Source organism: Melanerpes formicivorus, unplaced genomic scaffold, assembly GCF_026170545.1.
Source record: "Melanerpes formicivorus ecotype bairdi unplaced genomic scaffold, bMelFor1.0.p_v2 SCAF_12, whole genome shotgun sequence".
NCBI classification, from domain to species: Eukaryota; Metazoa; Chordata; class Aves; order Piciformes; family Picidae; genus Melanerpes; species Melanerpes formicivorus.
The window spans coordinates 1,744,961-1,764,986 of NW_027142364.1; the positions used below are offsets into that span (position 1 = coordinate 1,744,961).

At 45.0% G+C, this 20,026-nt stretch overlaps 1 protein-coding gene across 1 annotated transcript in view; it reads left to right on the forward strand.

Moving 5' to 3' along the window:
* Window positions 1–11,350, forward strand: part of WWTR1 (WW domain containing transcription regulator 1) — a 50,499-nt gene extending 39,149 nt beyond the window's left edge. The window contains exons 3-6 of the mRNA XM_068144928.1: window positions 2,275–2,474; window positions 9,044–9,177; window positions 9,560–9,672; window positions 11,059–11,350. Of these exons, the coding sequence (XP_068001029.1) occupies window positions 2,275–2,474; window positions 9,044–9,177; window positions 9,560–9,672; window positions 11,059–11,243 (632 nt within the window). The 3' untranslated portion in view covers window positions 11,244–11,350. The remainder of the gene's footprint in view (window positions 1–2,274; window positions 2,475–9,043; window positions 9,178–9,559; window positions 9,673–11,058) is intronic.
* Window positions 11,351–20,026: the final 8,676 nt, after the last annotated feature.

Sequence of the window (20,026 nt, forward strand, 5' to 3'; positions counted from 1 at the left end):
GCATGTAACCAACATATTCTGTGTCCCCATGAGAAGAAATTACTTGGATGGTTATTGGGGACCTAGCTCAAGGAAAAGTATTCCTCAGCATATTCCTGTTGTCATAGGATAGGATAGGATAGGATAGAATTAATCAGGTTGGAAGAGACCTTTGAGATCATTGAGTCCTTTGAGATCATCGAGTCCAGTCTTGTTCTTTGCCTTCTTGCATGTGTAATTTCCTGCCACATGGGTACAGCCCATCTGATGAAGGAGAGAGTATTTGATACAGCACAGGCAAACAGTACTGCAGCTCAGGCCCCAGCCCTGAGTGTATCCCAGACACACCATACAGCTTGATAGTCTTCACTTAACTTTGCCTGGTTCTGCCATTTGCATGTGCTGCTTGGATTAAAGCAGTTTCCTTTGGGAGAATTTAGTACATTGTGATAATCCTTTAGGCAGCCTGGATTCTTAGCATGGTTGTTGTAGTCACTCAGCCATTGACATGCCAAAAATTTAAGCATGTGCTTATGCATAGGAGAAGAATTCAGTTCCTGCCTAAATTCTTCTGGTCGTGGCAATTTAAGACCAGGTTTACACTGACATAATTTATGTGATTAAAATATTTCTTACTTATTTTAATGTGAATAAAACTAGATTCACTGCATCTTTAAATACCTTGTTTTTTCCACTATGAATGTGGTTTGATTTCTGTAGCCAGGTCTCATTTCTGCCTCTCAGCATTGCAGCTTACTAACTTCTCTGGGTTTCCACCACTGAGCAACTACTGACCAGAGCTGTCTTTGGTCCATCTTCCCTGCAACCAGCTCATTTTTCCTACCTGGACTCCTTTGTTGGTGGTACATAAGCAGTTCCATGGCCATCCAGTTACTTTTGCTGGGAACTGACCTAGCCAGAAAAGATCTTTTTATCCCCAGGCAATTTTTAGCTTGCTGTGTGGCCACAAAAATGCTTTTTGCCAGCTCAGTAAAGGGGTAGCATGTGGGCAGGAACAAGCAGCTGGGTGTGGAAGAGGTGATAAACAGCAACACTCTGGTTTCATGTGGAAGCATGATGTCATTTGTGTGGATGCAGCTGTTTGTGGACCACACAGATACTGAATCTGTAAAAGGGTTAAATTACTGCAGGGCTGCTTTTAACTTGGGTTATTTCTTGAGATGGGTTGGCCACTGAAGCTAAAATACCATGCAACTGCACTCTGAAATGGTTCACAGAATGTTAGAAGCTGGAGGAGACCTCCAGAGATCATTGAGTCCAACCTTCCTGCCCAAAGTAGGGTCAGTTAGGGTAGTCCACACAGGAAGGCATCCAGGTGGGTTTTGAAAGTCTCCAGAGAAGGAGACTCTACAACCCCCCTGGGCAGCCTGTTCCAGTGATCTTTATGTGCCAGACCTGTGTGATACTGGATCACCTAGAGGAAAACATTTTATTCAGATCTGATGTAAGCACAGATAAATATTTCTGTCAAGTGAAGCAGGGCCAAGTTGATGCTGAGCTAGTAATGCCTGTGTACCTGCATTACTACAGCTGCAGGAAGACAAGACAGGACTTGGTCTGGCAGAAAGCTCCCTAGCATAAAGTCAGCCTCTCCATGAAAGTTCTACCTTGGAGCTGGCAAAGTGAATTAAGTTCAGCATTCTGTATTGTGTGGGTATCATACCTTTAATCCATCCTGTAAACCCATCAACCCTTTTCTTTCAGTGCACTCTTCTGACAGTGCTTGCTGTAATGTATCTTTCCCAGTCAGCCATGCACACAGCATCAGTGTGTTCAAGGCTGGGAAGCACAGAAGGGAGCTGAGAGTTCAGTTCTCAATTGGTATGAACAGTGAGTGAAAGGGAAACAGGAAGATACAAATCTCAGTCCTTTGGGCAGAGAAAAGTACTGATACCTCTTCTAGGGTATTTTAGTACCTGAGGTGTTCTTGTGAGGAGGTAAAGCTTTGCTAGTTCTGCTGTTTCCTCATTAGTGAAAGAATCCTTGCAAAACTGTCAGTTTTTCAAGTAGTACCTTGGCTGCCACTGCTAATCCAGCTTACAGGATGCAAATACTTGCTATAAGTATCTGTGGTTTATACACAAATGAAATAGTTACATTAATTTATTAAACAATGAATAGTACCAGGTCTTGCCAGATGGAGTAATTACCTTGGGCACTTGAAATGCAGCGGTTCCAATAACTTTATACTGTAAATGAGCAACATCTGTCTTAAGCTCTCTGTTATCTTCAAGTGTACTTGACTGGGCATGATTGATTTTTTTTCCCCTGCAGTCATGAACCACCAGCACCAAATCAGCCCCAGCACAGCCATGTCACAGCAGAGCCGTCCTCCCCAGACGCCTCAGCCAGGGCTGATGAACCTGCCCAGTGCTCTGACCACACAGCAGCAGCAGCAGCAGAAGCTGAGGCTCCAGAGAATCCAGATGGAGAGGGAGCGAATTCGGATGCGTCAGGAGGAGCTACTGCGACAGGTAAAACACCAAGGGCACTCCTGACTGTGTTCAGGAGCATTTAGGTCAATGCCTTCAGAATTTTACCAGATAGAGTTAGTAGTTCTGTTACTTCATGTCAAGATTAACCATGGTTTTAGGTAAGGGAAACCAAAAAGGTAATGTGAATTGTATCCTGGACAGCATCAAGAGGACTGTGGCCAGCAGGTCAAGACAGGTGATTCTGCCCCTCAACTCTGCTCTGGTGAGACCCCACCATGAATACTGTGTCTGGTTCTGGTGTCCCCAGCATAAGAAGGACAGAGAGCTGTTGGAGCCAAATCCAGAAGAAGCCACAAAGATGATCCAAGGGCTGGAGCACCACTGCTATGAGGAGAGGTTGAGGGTGCTGGGGTTGTTCAGCCTGGAGAAGAAATTACTCTAGGAGGACCTTAGAGCTGCCTTCCAATACCTGAAGGGATCCTTACAGTAAAGCTGGAGAGGGACTTTTCATAAGAGCGTCTAGAGACAGGACAAAGGGGAATGGTTTGAAGCTGAGGGAGAGTAGGTTTAGACTGGATCTTAGGAAGAAGTTCTTCAGTATGAGGGTGGTGAGATTCTGGAATAGGTCGTCCAGGGAGGCTGTGGATGCCTTCTCCCTGGGGGTGTTCAAGACCAGGTTGGATGAGGCCTTGGGCAGCTGAGTGTAGTTGTGAGGCGTCCCTGCCCATGGAAGGGAGGTTGGGGTAGATGATCTCTGAGGTCCCTTCCACCCTAAGCCATTCTGTGATAAATGTAACATTTAATTTTTTTCTAAACTAGCATTGAACAGGACACAAAATGGCTGTGTCAGAGGGTGTCTCTCTTACCATAATAGCAGTGTAAGGACCAAGTTCTGTGCTGTGCCTGTTTGGAAATCCACAGCAACCATCACTGGCTGATTCTTGGTTTAACTTGGTATGTGTAGTAGGCCATGTTCATGCTTCCCTGAAGGTAAAGGCAGGACATACCAAGTTGTTCTTGACTCTGATCCCAACTCTTGCACTCTTTGCCTCTGAAGTAAAATGAAGCAACACTCACATCTTAGATGAAGCTTTTTCCAGAGATGAGTCTCTGTGGATGTTTTGTTTATTGTTCTGTTTCTTGAGCTTTAGCTCTGTGTAGTGACTCCTGCTGTAGAAAATAGATGTGTAACCTCCTTCACACTTCCTTATGGACATAAAGACCTGTAATGGTTGTTTTTCTTCTGTTACTCAGGGAGAACTCCACTGGTGATGTTGTGTTTTGCATAGCATATCAATCAGCTTCCTCTGAGAAAATAAAGAACATACTTCTTTCAGGAGCAGGGAGAACAAAGGACATTTTACCAAGAGTACCCCCAGTATTGGTGTCCTTGCAAATGCTGCAGTTACAGTTATAACTACTTTTAGAAATGGTAACAAAATCACAGTATCACACACTGGGGAAGTCTGTAAGTCAAATTTCTCTCCAGTTCCATGAGTGGAACCTCAGTAACTTCATCTTGTGCAGACGAAATGAGCAAATGCAGGATTAATGTGCATGCTATCATGCAGCAGGTTTTTGCAGCAGGCAGATTTATAACCAAATGGAAACAAGATGCCTGGTGAGTAGAATCTCAAAACCATTAGTGTGAAAGTACAGGTTAAAGCACTGCACCACAATATTTTTGCTTCATTCACACTTTTTAACTCTTTTACCTCCTCCCTCTAAATATATATATAAGAGCTTAACAGAAGTTCATTCATGCATTTTGAAACTGTACAGCCCCATGTAGCTGCCTTTGAAAACAAACAAACAAACAACATTATTTTAATTGTGCTTTTACAGTCCCTGCAGCAGTACTTGGCTCTCTGCCTGTGATTGTTCCCAGTGGTTTTGGTGGATGGGATGTATACATACAGGCTCAAAGTTAAGCAAGTGCTCAGTGCTGTTGCTCATCAGAGGTGAAAGGCAGATACTGTTCCACTAAAGTTTCTGAGGTTTTTTTACCTGCTTATGTCAGAACTGAATTCAATTTTCATGGTTCTGACTTCAGTCTGGAAACTGTACAACATCCTGTGCCCATCTTCAGTTTCCATTACCTTTGATTTTTGGGAGTTAGGTTGTGAGACATTACCTGTGTATGTGCAGAGCTGTGGTCCAGGTACTGATCTCTGACCTGAGCAGTGATCTCAAGTCTTTTGCATACTTTTACCTTCTCCTTTACTATCCTGAGGTCAAGTCATAATAGAGATGGGTGTGGGAAGAGAGTGGGGATATCTGGTATGAGCTTAGTCATAATTTCTCATCCTGCTAATAATGTGTTTAGCTATTTTTACTCTCTTTGTCTCTGTTCTTGCTTCAGGACAAGAGCAAATTAAGCTTCAAAACAGTTGTGCCATTAGCACAAGGGCTGTTTTCCCTGCTCTGCTGGCTGTGTTTTGCTTTGAAACTGATACATGCACCACACTCTGCAGCTGTGCTGTACTTAATCAAGCCTCCAACATATGCCCAGTACCACCCTCCACCTATGGTGTTTGTTTGAGCTCCCCATTATATAAAGCAGGGCAATATAATTTTGCATTACTAAAGTTTTCAGAACTCCTGTAGCTCTTAGGAAGCAACATATTTCCCACCCAAGGAAAGCAAGTGCAAAATCCATCCTTCCTAACAGAACTTGGTGAACTTCCTGCCAGTAACCTGAGTTCTCCTGAACCCTGGCAGCTGAGAGGAATGCGACAAATCCCTCTGGAGTCGTCAGTGTTCAAGCAGAGTTACTGCTGCCCTGACCCTTCACTGCTGCTTTTGCTTTTCTAGTGTAATCTATCCAGGGGAAAAATGCTGAGTAAGTGTGCACACTGCTGCTAGCAGCTGCGAGGAGGTGCAGAGTTTGAGCGAGAGGGGAGGAATTCTTCTGGTGGGTCACAAACCTCCTTTCAGCCTAGCAGCAGCTGCTGGCTCCCCGCAGCCATTCCTGGCTGCAGCTGCTGGGGTGGAGCAGCACACCCAGCTGGGAGGAATACGCAGCTCTGGAAACTCTGCTTAGGGAATTTGTCTCCTCCTTTGTCCTCCTCTTCACTTGGTTGGTAAACCCCCTAGAAATGCAGACTGAGTACATGGCAGGAAGGGCAGCATTTCAGAAAACCAATCTCACAGCTTCTATTTAAATGTTTCCTTACTCAGTTTTATCACTTTGGAAAGAGTCAATTTTCCTTCTTAGTGGTTTGGTTTTTTCAGCTCTCCAAAGGAAAAGAGAGAATCTGCTTGCTGCTGAAGAACTCCTTGGAAATGGAAGTGGTTAGAGGTGATGGTCAGTAAGAAACATCTGAAAAGGTCTTACAGCAAAGACCTCCCAGCACTTACTTCTCTCTGTGCACAACTTCCATCTTGTACCTTGTTTGGAAGGGTACAAACAGTAACAATAAGGCAGCACTTCTCAGAGGTTCCTTTCTGATCCTCTGATCCTCTTCCATAAATTTGTGCTTAGAAAGATACAAAGTCTCACAAGATGCTGTAGAAGGAGCATTGTATGGGGATGCAGAAGAAGATTGGTCACTGTAGATCCTTACAGGCCTGCTATGGCCTGAATAGAAAACAACCCTGCTGTGCTCTTTCCACTACAGAGACTGGCCCATAGCCTGATGTATCGATGGCACAAGGAGTATCTCACTTTCCACCCAAAGTGTGAGGTCTGCCAGAAAAGGAATTGTAGTGACTAGCAATGGAAACTCACTATAAAAATGCCCTCACTCACAGAATCACAGAACTGCTGTGGTTGGAAAGGACCTTCAAGATCACCAAGTACAACCCTTATCTAATTCTACCAGGGCCACTGCTACATTGTATCCTTGAGCATCATATCTAGACAGCTTTTAAACCCCTCCTGGGATGGTGTTTCAACCACTTCTCAAGGCAGCCTGTGCCAGTCTGATAACTTTTTTGCTATAGAAGTGTTTTCTAATGTCCAAGCTAAACCTGCCCTGGCATCACTTGATGCCATTTTCTCTCATCCTATCAGTTGTGATACCAACGCCTACCTCTACACCCTCCTTTCAGGTCTTCCCTCAGCCTCCTTTTCTGCAGTCTAAACAACCCTATTTCTCTCAGCTGCTGCTCACCAGCGCTGTTCTCCAGACCCTTCCCCAGTTTCATTGCCCTTCTCTGGACTTCCGCCAGCCCCTCCATCTCTTTCTTGTACTGAGGCGCCCAGAACTGAACCCAAGGCTCAAGGCGTGGTCTCACCAGTGCCCACTACAGTGGGATAATCAGCTCTCTACTCCTGCTGGCCACACTATTCCTGATGCAGGCTAGGATGCTGTTTGCCTTCTTGGCCACCCAGGCACACTGCTGGCTCCTGTTCAGTTGGCTGTCAGTCAACACCCCCAGGTCCCTTTCTGCTGGGCAGCTCTCTACTCATCACTCCCAGCTGGAAATGGCTGTTTGGCAGCTAAGCCTGGAGCTCAGTTTGGTTCTGCCAAGGATGGTTCCAGGAAATGTGACAATGGATTTCTGGATTTGCCTGGCACATCTCTTTCTCACTGTGTTTTTAGTATTAGCCTTATTTGTGTTGCTGCATTTGCTTCTCTTATATATTGAAACCTGTTTCAAAAGCTGATCTGCCTGTTGTCTGAGGTTTGTACACTTTCACAGGCTCCAGCTGATACAGTTATCCATAGAAACAGGACCATTGGAATTATCACTGGAAAAATGTAATGACATACATAAGCTATCAAATGTAAGCTATTAAGACTCTTCAGACTGTTCATTCTTAACACATACTAAATCTTAAGAGGGTCTACAAGAAAGCTGGGGAGGGACTTTTTAGGGTGTCAGGTAGTAATAGGACTAGGGGGAATGGAAAAAAAATAGAAATAGGTAGATTCAGATTGGATGTTAGGAAGTTCTTCCCCATGAGGGTGGTGAGAGACTGGCACAGGTTGCCCAGGGAGGTGGTGGAAGCCTCATCCCTGGAGGTTTTTTAGGCCAGGCTGGATGTGGCTGTGAGCAACCTGCTGTAGTGTGAGGTGCCCCTGCCCATGGCAGGGGGGTTGACACTACGATGATCCTTGAGGTCCCTTCCAACCCTGACAATTCTATGATTCTAAATAATGACTTCATCCAGTGTAAGTTAGTTTTTTATCAGTGAACATACAGGTAATTGGATTATAAAGGTAACATGGCATTGATGGACAGCAACATGTTAATCCCCAGTGAGTAATTATTGCATGAAGAGACCAGGCCAGTCCTCCTCAGTGAAAAAAAAAATATAAATCAATTGAAAACAAAGTAAAACATCATATTCCAGCCTCAGAAAACATGTTAGTCTTGTCTGTCCAGAGGAAAATGAATGACTGGTTCAGGGAAGGGTTTTCTACTGCTGATTTTATTAAAAATAAAGAGAAAAAAGAAAAGAAAAAAGAAAAGGTTGAGTAAAGTAGGTAAAAAACCCAACAGATACAGCTTTATCATTTTACATCCTTAGGATATGTGTTTGGAACATCCCCGTGGAGCCAAACAACCTTTGCATAGACCTCAGTGCCACTAGATGTCATAGATGTTCCACAGAGATAATGCTGGAAGAACTCTTTCAGGAGGAGTTCTGAAAAGAGTTTTCTTTGGCTCTGACTCCTTCTTTGTCACCCTAAAGGCAGTGTGCATGGGGCAGGCCATTACCACCAGGCAATTCTGAAGATAACTGGGGCAAAGTCTTGGTTTCAGTGGTTTTCTTCTAACCTGTTAAGTACTTTGTGATTGCAAGTGATACCCTTCTGCTTCAGTATGTAGTAAATTACCTCATCTAGGAGCAACTCAGGTGTTTCAGTGCCTGGTTCAGTGCTCTCTTTTGCAACAGTTCAAAGTGAAAGGAATTTCACTTAAAGTTAAGCTGTTAGGTATGTGGGAGATTAAATCTGAGTCTGTAGGTTTCAAATGGCTTTATTATTGCTACTCCAGCTCTCAGAGGTCTTGGGCTCACTGCACAGTAAACTGAAATTGTACTTTGAGGGTTACCCAGCCCTGGTGTGTGTGTGCAAAGCCTCAGGTGGAGCTGGCTGGCTGGTGAGGCACAGGCAGGCTGTGCTGTGGTGGGCAGGCCTGTTCTAGGACAAGGCAGCATGTGCACAAGGTGCCTGAAGTTGTAACATAGGTACTTTGATTTTGTGAAGATTACTTCTGTGGCCAGGAAGGCTGTGGAGGAGCAGTTCCTCTGCAGGTAGCTGTGCTTCTTCAAAGTCTGGCTTTCCCCTGGCTGGCTGCCACTACCCCTCAGTAGAGGTTGCTGGTGTGACAGCTCTGTCAGTAAAGCCATTTACATGAGCATGTCTTGATCTGCACCACACTGGCAAACAGGCTCTCTGGTGCAGGGTGAAGCTGATGAAAAAGTCCCCAAACACACTTCATTGCTGGCTGAGCTGTGGTAGTGACTGAAAGGGTGTCAGCCAGCCCAGGTGGGTAGAAAGACATCTGTCCACATTAAAACCAAGTCACCAGGTGCACTGAGGCATTACTTTCCTAACTAAGATGTGTGTATGTGACACCTTTGCTTGTTGCAGGACTGCAGCACCTCTGAGCCATTGGAATAACCTCTCATTTACCTTTACTTGCCTTTCCAGGAAGCTGCTCTGTGCAGACAACTTCCCATGGACTCAGAAAACATGGTGCCAGTTCAGACAGCTGTGAATACCCCTGCCATGACACAAGACATGAGGCCTATTACCAACAATGGATCTGATCCTTTCTTGAACAGGCAAGTTCATGTCCTCATCATCAGGCAACTGCTTCTCTTGCTCTCTCCACACTTTCCAAGCTCTCTCTAAAGTAGTTTCCTATATCATCCTCTTTTGTGCTTGCTGTGAGCAGGGTGTACAGGCTGAGTGGCTGACTTGAAACCTTTCAGGTTTTGTCTAGAGGGTTACATACACATGTGTGTATTTCATTTAAGAGTAGCCTCGCTTCAGTTGCTCTATATTGGGGCTGATGTAACATGACCACATTAGTGGCCAACAGTTGAGAATGACTGTTTAACTTTACTGCCTAACCTACTGTGTTGTCTTTTGACAAGCACCATGATCAGGGACTGTGTCTACCAGAACATCTTCCCTGAGACTTTTTTATGTTTCCATTTACAGTGGGCCATACCATTCCAGGGAACAGAGTACAGACAGTGGCTTGGGATTAGGATGCTACAGCATACCAACAACACCTGAAGATTTCCTCAGCAATGTAGACGAGATGGATACAGGTAGAGTACTCTGATTTAGCTTAAAGTATAATGCTATTAATAACTTTGTGTTATAAACAGTAATGTTTGGTAATTGCATAACTGAGTGATAATCTCTCACTGTCTTATGCAAGCAAAGAGACTGAGACTTGGAGGGGGAAATGCTTGAAAGGCACTTGGTCCCTAGAAGGTTCTGAGCTTTAACTTAGGTCCAGATTCTACCCTCTTGCCTTAAGGTAATGTTAAACAAAATAAACAAAAGCTGGAAAATGTCAGCCTTAACTTGTACCTAATTCCATAGTCCAGGGTAGGGTTTTGGGTTACACTGGTACAAATCACTGCATTTTCTAGCTCTGGGAAGTGAATCTCATTGATAAGTCTCTTAACAATGGCAAAGTTGGATTTGCCTTCAAATGGAATGTGTTTAGCTATTATAGGTACTGATATATATTTATTTTTATATCAGTGTGCTTGTGGTGTTTAAAGTACTAAACCAAATTGCTAGGAAGTCAAAAAGTCTTTCAGCAGATAGTGAAATTCTTCACTGTCACTTCTTCACCTAAACTTCCTTTTAAAGCCATCAGAAGTTCCAGATCGTGCAAAGAGTTAAGGTTTCTCTGCTAAAGCTTTTCATTCCTGTTATTATTAATTGGTGGAAAAACCAAGAACATACTGCAGAGCTAAATTGCTGTCAACCACTTTTTTCCAAATATGTCCCATGGGCAGCATTCTTCCTTGTGCAGAGAGTGGGATCAGGCTCAGCTGTATCACTCCCTGTGCAGACTAGGTGAGCTTTGGACCATGCTGCTTCCTGTGGAAGCTGCTGGGAAGGGACTTTTGAGAGCTAAATTAACTCTTAGGAGAATATCACAGAATCACAGAAGCAGCCAGGTTGGAAGAGACCTCCAAGATCATCAAGTCCAACCAATCACCCAACCCTAACTAATCAACCAGACTATGGCACTAAGTGCCTCATCCAGGCTTTTCTTAAATACCTCCAGGGACATTGACTCTACCACTTCCCTGGGCGCACATTCCAAATGGCAATCTCTCTCTCTGTGAAGAACTTCTTTCTAAGATCAAGCCTAAACTTTCCTCTGCACAGCTTGAGACTGTGTCCTCTTGTTCTATTGCTGGTTGCCTGGGAGGAGAGACCAACCCCCACCTGGCTACAACCTCCCTTCAGGTAGTTGTAGTGAGCAAGAAGGTCTCCCCTGAGCCTCTTCTCCAGGCTAAGCAACCCCAGCTCCCTCAGCCTCTGTAAGCAGGTATGGTCTTGAGATAACGTTTGTAGAGGATAGTTGCTTGTGGGAAGGGGGGGAAGTCTAATTTTTATATCAGTTGTGTTGTTTGATGTTTCCCAAAAGAAGAGTTTGGCATTTCAAAACTGTTCTTTACTTTTTCCAGGAGAAACTATAGCACAGACAACAATCAACATAAACCCACAACAAACACGCTTCCCCGATTTCCTCGACTGCCTTCCAGGAACAAATGTTGACCTTGGGACTCTAGAGTCAGAAGACTTGATCCCTATCCTCAACGATGTGGAGTCAGTACTCAACAAAAATGAGCCCTTCCTCACCTGGCTGTAACCATTTGATGCTGATGTGGCCTGCAACGCAGCTCGACATTTCTTTTTCCTCTTGAGATAGAGGTAGAATATCTGAAAGTCCTCAAGAGATACAACTTACTGCCTTAATGACTTTTGTTACATCACCTTTATGGTCACTTTAATCTCTGCCTGGATTTGATTGACACTAATTTAAATATAAAATACCTATATATATATAAAAATACATATATGCATATATATTTCCTCCTCTTTAAGCAAAAAAAAAAAGAAAGAAAAGAAAGCACACTACTTTACACAGCTGTAGACTTCTTTACCTTTTCAGACCAGGCAGAAATGCTCCATTTTAAGGACAGAAAGTGGGTGGTGTTTGTGCATGTCCCTGACTGATCTTCTAGGTATTGAGTAACATCACAAACCCTTCCTGAGTCATAAAAGCTGACGACTAGGTCACTTGGTTCACCATACATGCGCAGCGTCAGACCACGAGAGCAGTTTTACTACTGTGTTTATGACAATAGCGTCAGGAGCTTTTTTATCAACTTAGTTAAGCTTTTACAATCTTTTTTTATCTTGTGGGTTTCCTCCCCCCCCCCATCCTTTTGTAAACTAACTGTGCTGTGTGGAACACAGATTAAATGTGACCCACACCAGCCATTGTCATTCTCATTCTGTATTTGCGAAGGCACAAACAGTACTATAGCAGTTTCTCCTCTTACTTTGGTTTTTCTTCTTCAGTATATTACTGTATAGTTTTCCTAAACTAAATGCTTCCAATCTGAAAATACCAGAACTGTTTAGCAATATTTTTTTACACTACAATATTGTTGCAGGATGAACCAGACTGGTACTGACAGCTGCCTTTTTATTATTCTTGGGGTTTTTTTGTTTAAAAGACCTTAGATTTTTATCTTTGTTATATTAAGCACTACAATTTTGTAACTTAACACGTGAACGAAGCAGGTTTTTTTATGATATAAATTGTGTGGCAAGTTACCTTAGACACAAACAACAAAACAACAACAACAACAAAAAAAAAAAAAAACACACCATAGCTTTTTTTTTAAATCAAGTGTGAAAAATGTGGCACAAGCTGTTGGTGTCATATGTAGCAGGAAAGCCCCTTGCACATACTGTGTTGAGTAATGTTTTTAACTGACAGTGTCAGGATAAATGTAGTTGTATGCATGAGAGCAGGTGGTGACTCTACCAGGCAAGGTACAGCAGTTGTTGTAGCTCCTCTGGTAGAGCTGCTGAGTTCTGAAGTCTTCCACTGGCTGTAATGGCAGGACACAAGGTGTGTTCTGTGTATTTCTACCTTATTGTATATCCTACAGATGCTTCTTTGTCAGAGCTTTGGGAACTGAGGAGGTGTCAAGGACATTAAGCTTGCAGTTCCCCTGAAATGCAAACAAAGTCCTAAAACCCTTAAAATATTTTGAAATTCTATTATTTATACTCTATGAATTTTAGCTTTTTATATTGAATAATGTGCCTTTTAATGAAAGGCTTTAAAGCTTTTCTCTAAGCTTAATCTAGGCTGTGTAGAGAGAGGAAGAGATGTAGCACTCAGTGTCAATGTGTGTTTGGCAGGTCTAGCAACGCTTAACAGGATCTTCCTGATGCACCAGAATATTGATCACTAAAAGACTTTTTTTCCATCTGGTTTGGTGAAGGTAGGTGTAAAGGTCAGAGATGAAGTGATGGGAATATGGAGTAGGTTTGGAAGACAAATGTAACAAGTGTAGATCCTTGCTGGGAAGGGTGGCTGCAGAGAGGGGTAAGTAGAAAACCAATCACCAGCATTCAGTACAAACAAGAACTTGACCCAGTTAACTTACCTTGTCAGTGGGGAACTGCTGGGTGTGCATAGTGTCAGAAGATGGAAAATGAAAAGCACACACACACCCCAAAACTCTGAGAAAAAAGAGATGGAAGGCAAAGACCTACAGTAGTGGAGTTTTATTACATGGGGAAAATAGCTTTTTTTAATGTTGTTGGGGTTTTTTCCTTTTTAATAGCAAATGAGATGTGACTGCAAAGTTGTGTCTCCATAGAACTTAATTACTGAATGGGCATTGTGTTTCTTTTATTCTTTAGGAGAGGCTATTTGTTGGGTTTGGGGTTTTATTCATTATTTCTGCTAGTGCTAAGTGTTGAGATAGCAGAAATGTCTTTTCCACACACAGGGGACCGGGCTGGCTGACCAATATTACTGTAATTAAGGTTACTCTTTCTTAAGGATTTCTTCAGGTTGTCAGCCTAAAAGGAAAACAGATGGTCCTAAAGCTTTGTTCTTTAGGAACATAACTAACTTTGGTAAAAGAATTGGAGGGGGTTTTTTGGTGTCTGGTAGTGATGCCAACTCATCAGCCTAGCAAATGGAAAGCCATTGGTGCTCCATCAACTCCAAGCAGCTGTGGATCTGACCTCCAGCATGATTCAGCTGCTAGGGCTCAGCATGAGAGCCTGTTCAGAAACTGGGGGTTGTTCATTTGCTAGGCAGTCTGTACTACTGTAAAGTTAGGTTTTGTCACAGTAAAAGATACTCCAAGCAGACCAGGCTCTTAGCTGACTTATGGCCACACTGATGTTCATCTCCTGAAGACCATGCTTCTCATGGGAAAACTGAGGCAGTCTTCTGGTGAAGCCATGGAAGATGTTCATCAGATTTGTGAAGCTACAAACTGGATGCCTCTTTCCTGGGTGAAGTGTCTTGGTTCAAATACCTTGAAGAGGTAAAACAAAAAAATCAGAAACTTTTTGTATTCTGTAAACCAGCAGCAAATTTGCAACAGGAGGGTGCTATGTGGAACAACACTTCCAGTGTAAAACAACTGCCAAAATATTAGCTCAGATCTTTACTCAGTCCTGAACAGACTCATGGTTAAGCTGAAAGTGATTCTTTACACTGTAAGCTTTTTGATTTTTTTTTAATGGGGAGAGTGTAGCAACACACAGAAAAATAAAATCTGAGGTTTAAAGTTCTCTCTTTTTTTTGATAGTTTCCAGCAGTAAACAGGCTCATTGGCAGAACTCTCTAAGTATTCAAAGCAGGAAAGGAAATTTATTAGAGACAACAGTTCACTGTACTATTTCAGGCTTTGAACATTTACTTTACTAAATGTACCCTGTCTGCTTGTAGTACAAACACAGTGGATGTGCCAGCTGGGCAGTTGTGCTGTTGACATGGCTGAGGGTGGCCCACACAAATCATGGGGACACAGAAGCCAGGGGACATTGTTAATTACAGGTTGTATGCTGGCAATACTGTTACGAATGTAACTCGGGGAGGGTTGGGTTAGTTTGATGGCGAGTGCTGTTTGCGGGCGGGGGGGTGGGGGGGGGAAAGGGAGGGTTTAGATGTCTATTTTAAATGCAAGGAACATATGGGTGTTCAAATAAACTTGTTTCCTAATACACTGCATCCATATACATGCTAGTACTTTAACTTTTTATTTTATTTACTTTTTCCATTTTGTTACATGACATGTGTGAGCATTTGGTTTTAATCTCCAGTACCTTGCAACAGATTGTATGTATCAAAAGCAGTCAGATCAAACTGTTGTATCCAGGGTTTGATTCTGTGGGTTGGGGTTTTTTATTACTGCTATTATTATTATTATTATTATTTCTTTGATCTTGTACATGAAAAACAAATATAAATGAACTGAAAGATTTTTGGATGCATATTGGTTTATGTCTTCGTTTAAAGAGATAGCATTTAAGAGATGTAGTTTTACTCCCAAAGGAAGTAAAATAAAGAGGCTCTCATTGAATTGGAGAGAAATGCAGAATTGTATACACACACAAAAAAACCATACAGGAAAATACAGAACACATGAATCCTTAACACCTAAGACACATGCAGGATACATGAAAACTCCCCAAAACCTTCCCCAACCAGACTAAACTGGGCTAAAGCACAAGCCCCAGTGCTCCTTTTCTCCCCTCTCCCCCCACCATTGTCTCTTGTCCATTATGCAGGGAAAAATTAGTCAGGCTTCTGAAGGCCACAAACAGACCTCCTCCCCCATGTTACCAGATAAGGACTCCTTCCAGAGAGCCAAAAGGAGGGAGAAAAGAGAGCAAGTTGGCCTTGCTGACAGATTATAAAGAGACAGCAGAATTATGGGACTGAATAACAAAATTGCAATCCCCTGGGTCCACCTCCCGGAGTGTCTGGCCCCTGGAGGACTGCGATTTTGTCACTCTTAAAGACAACCACCCTCAAACTGTCACATGGTATTAAATTGTTGTGGGTTTTTTTTTTCCCTTCAGAGGAAGGTTGGACTCAATGATCTTTGAGGTCTCTTCCAACCATAGTGATACTGTGATACTGTGATTCTGAATTTCCAAATGAAAGGGTTATGCTGCCTTTGTATTTCAGTGTATTAGTAGCCGGTATGGCCATTAGAATCACTGAATGGTCCAGGTGGGAAGGGACCTCCAAAGGTCATCCAGTCTGACCTCCCTGCAGTCAGCAGGGACACCCCCAACTAGATCAGGTTTCCCAGGGCCTCGTCAAGCCTTACCTTGAATATCTCCAGGGAAGGGGCCTCCAACACCTCCCTGGGCAATTTCAGTGCTTCACCACCCTCATAGTAAAGAAGGAGTGGTGACAGTCATGTAAAGTTTGCAACGTGCTCCCCAGTGCCCCCATCACTTGTCTCCATGTAATTTATAATTCACCAACACAAATTGTGTTACAGCTTGTTTAATGCTGTTATCTCTGAGCAGGAGAGTTAGCACCAAATCCATCTGAGGACTTTTAATAGTGCACTGTTTTCAGCCTGATCCCTTAGTCAAGAAGTTTCTTGGTCTGCATTATGAAAATACCTGGCTGCTTTCCTAGGAACAAACCCTGAAACCTAACCATCCTGGGCTTGCATTTGAGTAGCTGGACTTTACTGCCATGCTGCGTGACATGGATGATTTGAGATCCAGTGCAACTCTTGCTGCTGATTTATGTCAATACTAATCATTTATTCTAATGAATTGTTAGAATGCTTCTATCAGCATCTTGCATTTACAATTGAAAGGCCCTGGAAGCTCTGCCAAGCAGAGCATGTCAGCTTCTGACCCTGTTTGGAGAGATGTGTTTGTTAACTCGGGGTTTATTTGCTCAGGAATATTAATGGAGTTCCTTTGGCCAAAACACGGAGCGTGTGTTTGTTTAAAAAGGTCATTCATTCTGTTTGTTCCCAGTGCTGCCAGCTCATGTCCTGGAAGGCACCTCTCCTTCCTTGCAAGCTTCTCAGCCGTTCTCTGTGCAGATTGCTGCTCCTGTCTATTGTTACTGTCAGAAGAGGGTTCGTCAGGGAGGGATTTCCTGAGATTGTGGTGCACTGAAAGTTTGGGTCATTCCAGAGGAAGCCTGTCCCTGCTCTGGCTTTCCCAGGCGGCAGCAGCTTAAAGGAGCATCCCACAGATGGGCCACCTCCTCCTCCCATTTCACTACAGGAGGTCAAGTAGGCTGCTGGGGCTGCACCAGCACCTGTGGAGAAGCCCAGGGCTGGTGTTTCCTCCTGGGCCAGGAGAGTGGGTGTCACCACGGGGAGCCTGGCCTCACACTGCTGCCTGTTTCTTTCCAGGTGGTGCTTCCATTGGAATCTGCCTTATGCTTTTCTCTCCCTGGCCCTCAGAGCCCTCCCCAGCATCCTGCAGGATTGAGTGAACCCTCAGCAAGCTTGTAGATGATACCAAGCTGAGTGGTGTGGTTTGCAAGACTGAAGGATTGGATGCCACCCAGAAGGACTCGGACAGGCTGGAGAAGAATCTCATGACATTCAATAAGGCAAAGTGCAAAGTCCTGCACCCAGGTCGGGGCAATCCCAGATATCAGTACAGGCTGGAGGATGATGAAATTGAGAGCAGCACCGCAGAAAAGGACTTGGGGATACTGGTGGAAGAAGAAGAAGAAGAAGCAGCAGGACATGAGCCAACCATGTGCACTTGCAGCCCAAAAGGCCAATGGCATCCTGGGCTGCAGCAAAAGAATTGTGGTCAGCAGGTTGAGAGAAGTGATTTGTGCCCCTCTCCTCTGGTGAGACCCCACCTGGAGTGCTGTGTCCAGCTATGGAACCCCCATCACAAGAAGACATGGACCTGATGGAGTGGGTCCAAAGGAGAGCCATCAAGATGACAGAGGGCTGGAGCACCTCTGCTATGAAGACAGGCTGAAAGAGTTGGGTCTATTCAGCCTGCAGAAGAGGAGGCTCCAGGGAAGACCTTAGAGCAGCATTTCAGTAGCTGACAGGGACCTGCAGGAAGGCTGGGGACTGTTTAGAAGGATGGGGATAGGACGAGGGGCGATGGTTTGAAACTGAAGCAGGGCAGATTTAGGTTGGACATCAGGAGAAAGTTCTGTGCAGTGAGAGTGGTGAAACACTGGAACAGGCTGCCCAGGGATGTGGTTGTGGCCCTGTTCCCAGAGTCATTCAAGGTCAGACTCGATGTGGCCCTGAGTAGCCTGATCTAGTTGGAAGTGTCCCTGCTGACTGCAAAGGGGTTGGACAAGGTGCCCCTTGCGGGTCCCTTCCAACCCAGTGCAGTCTGTCAGCCTGTGCGTTTCCGCAGGGCGGGAACGTGCGGGCGCGAGGCGAGGGGCGGAGGGGAGGTGAGGCGAGGGGCGCGAGGCCGGCGCGCTCTGCCTGGCGGCGCCCTCCTACGCCGCGGCCGCCCCTGCAGCGTCTCTGGACGCGGTCGGCCCCAGAGGGGCCGCGGTTCCTACCCTCTCCTCAGGAACGAACCGTCCCGGTGCGGACGGGAGCAGCGAGACGGGCAGCAAGGGTAGGGAGGACGCGGGCGGGAAGAGCGAGGCCGACAACAAGGGCACAGGCCCCAGCCGGCCCCGGCCCCGGCCCCGGCCCCGGCCCCGGCTCGCAAGACCGAGGCGAGGGCGTGGACTGCGGCACCTCCGCCTCCCTGCCAGCCCCCGGGAGGCCTGGCCGCTCCCGGCCCCACAAGGTCGTGCCGGCGGTGCGGGGGCGGCGCCCGGTCCGTGGAGCCTCTGAGCCGGGCGAGCTGCGGGCGGCGCCGTGCCCCGGGAGGGCGCTCTGCGCCTTCAGCCCTGAAAGGCGAGAGCTGGCGAAGTCTGACCGTGCCAAGGCTGCGGCACCTGTTGCCGACCGTTTGCTGCACCTAACCAGCCTCCAAATCGTACCTTAAATTACTCTACCTAGCGCCGTTAGCACAGGTGGTAGGTGAGTCGTGTGTTTTTCAGCGCCTACCAACGATTTTGTTTCAGTTTGGATTGTTTGGAGCCACAGGTGGGGGGCAATATCTATTTCAGCGAAGGGTCCTGCAGCAAATCAGCAGCGGCAGGTGGAGGCTGATGGTGATGCTTCTCAGGTGAAGCTGTCTATGAGATGCTGCCACTGTACTGCCAGAGCTTTTGTAATTGGCCAAGAAAAAATTCAGAGGTCTTTTATCTGAGTTTCATGTCTATAGCTGGGACATCAGTGTCCTCCCTCAGAAGTAAAGATCCTGCCCATACCAATGTCTTAGAACAAGTTGGACCCTGGTTCCAAGAGCAGCAAGGGGTCTTCCTGGCTTTGCTGTTGTTTGCCTTGTTGCTAGTTATACCATGAGTCATCTAGAAGCCATGAAAGGGGAGCTGAAGTTGAACTGAGGGCAGACTTGAATGATGGACATCCAAGACTAGAATGATGCTAGAAAGCGTCTCTTGGATGAGCAAGTATCTTTTAAGTCTGTGTAATACAAACCTAATTTTTAGAAGCCAACCTTTTGCAAAGAATTGCCAATTAGGGAATCCTGTGTTCTTTGACAGGTGACACGGTTCTGTGGCTAATGTATCACCTTGTTGCAGTTAAGGAGCTCCAGCTTGTATAGTTTAGCCTTGCAGGGGCACCGGTCCTGCCAGGCTGAAGCTGAGATGCTTGGGTTTGCAATCAGGTGTTGTTAATCTGAGTTGTTAAGTAACCTCTGTGTTAGACTCTCAGCTGAAAGGATGGCATGCAAAACCAGATTTGCCATGCTCTCAGCATCTTCCTCAGCTAGTCACTGAGAAGCCAGCCAGTCTTTTTGGGTGAGTAATGAAGTTTCAGATGATGTGTATCTCTCAGATTTTACAACTGATATGAATATTTTCCTTTTAGGCTACTGGGATTTGTGTGTCTGCATAAGTGTAAATATGCTGACATTTGTACAACCTAAATCTGAGAGTGGTGGTCAAGCTGATCAGGACTGCTGGGCTCTGTTTCAGTTCTCCCTGTCCTTGATTTCTCCCTCAGATGTAAACCTTTACTAGACAGATTTAGGAACATTGTTGCTGTCATCTTAAAATGCTGGATCAACTTAGCTGCTGGTTCCAGTTCATTTACACCTGCTCAGTACACCCCAAGATGAAATGTGTGTGTCTTATCTCAGTATCTGCTAGTCTAGCTCAATATCTAGCTCCTTTTAGAAAGCCACCATGTAGCTGGGCATCTTGGAAGCACTGACTCATGAAGCACCCGTTGTTTTGGGCTTTACATGTTGTCGTTTCCTGTCTGCTATTTCCTGCCCCAAGTCTCCCACAAAGGTTTATGCATTCTGTTTATGAATGTATCAGATTGCACACTCTGCAGCTACCCATCCCATTGCTGAATGCCGATGAGAAACATTCCGTGTCCCCAAAGGCTTCGTATAAATAAAGCAAGGACAAGTGCAGGATGAGGTGCAGGACAGCTGCTAACCACAGATGAAAGAGTAGATGTAAGATGGTTGCATCAGTGGGTGGTGATCTAAAGGGTACTCTTAAATTCCCTTGCAGTGCAGTGGAACAGGTGGGAGAGACAGCTG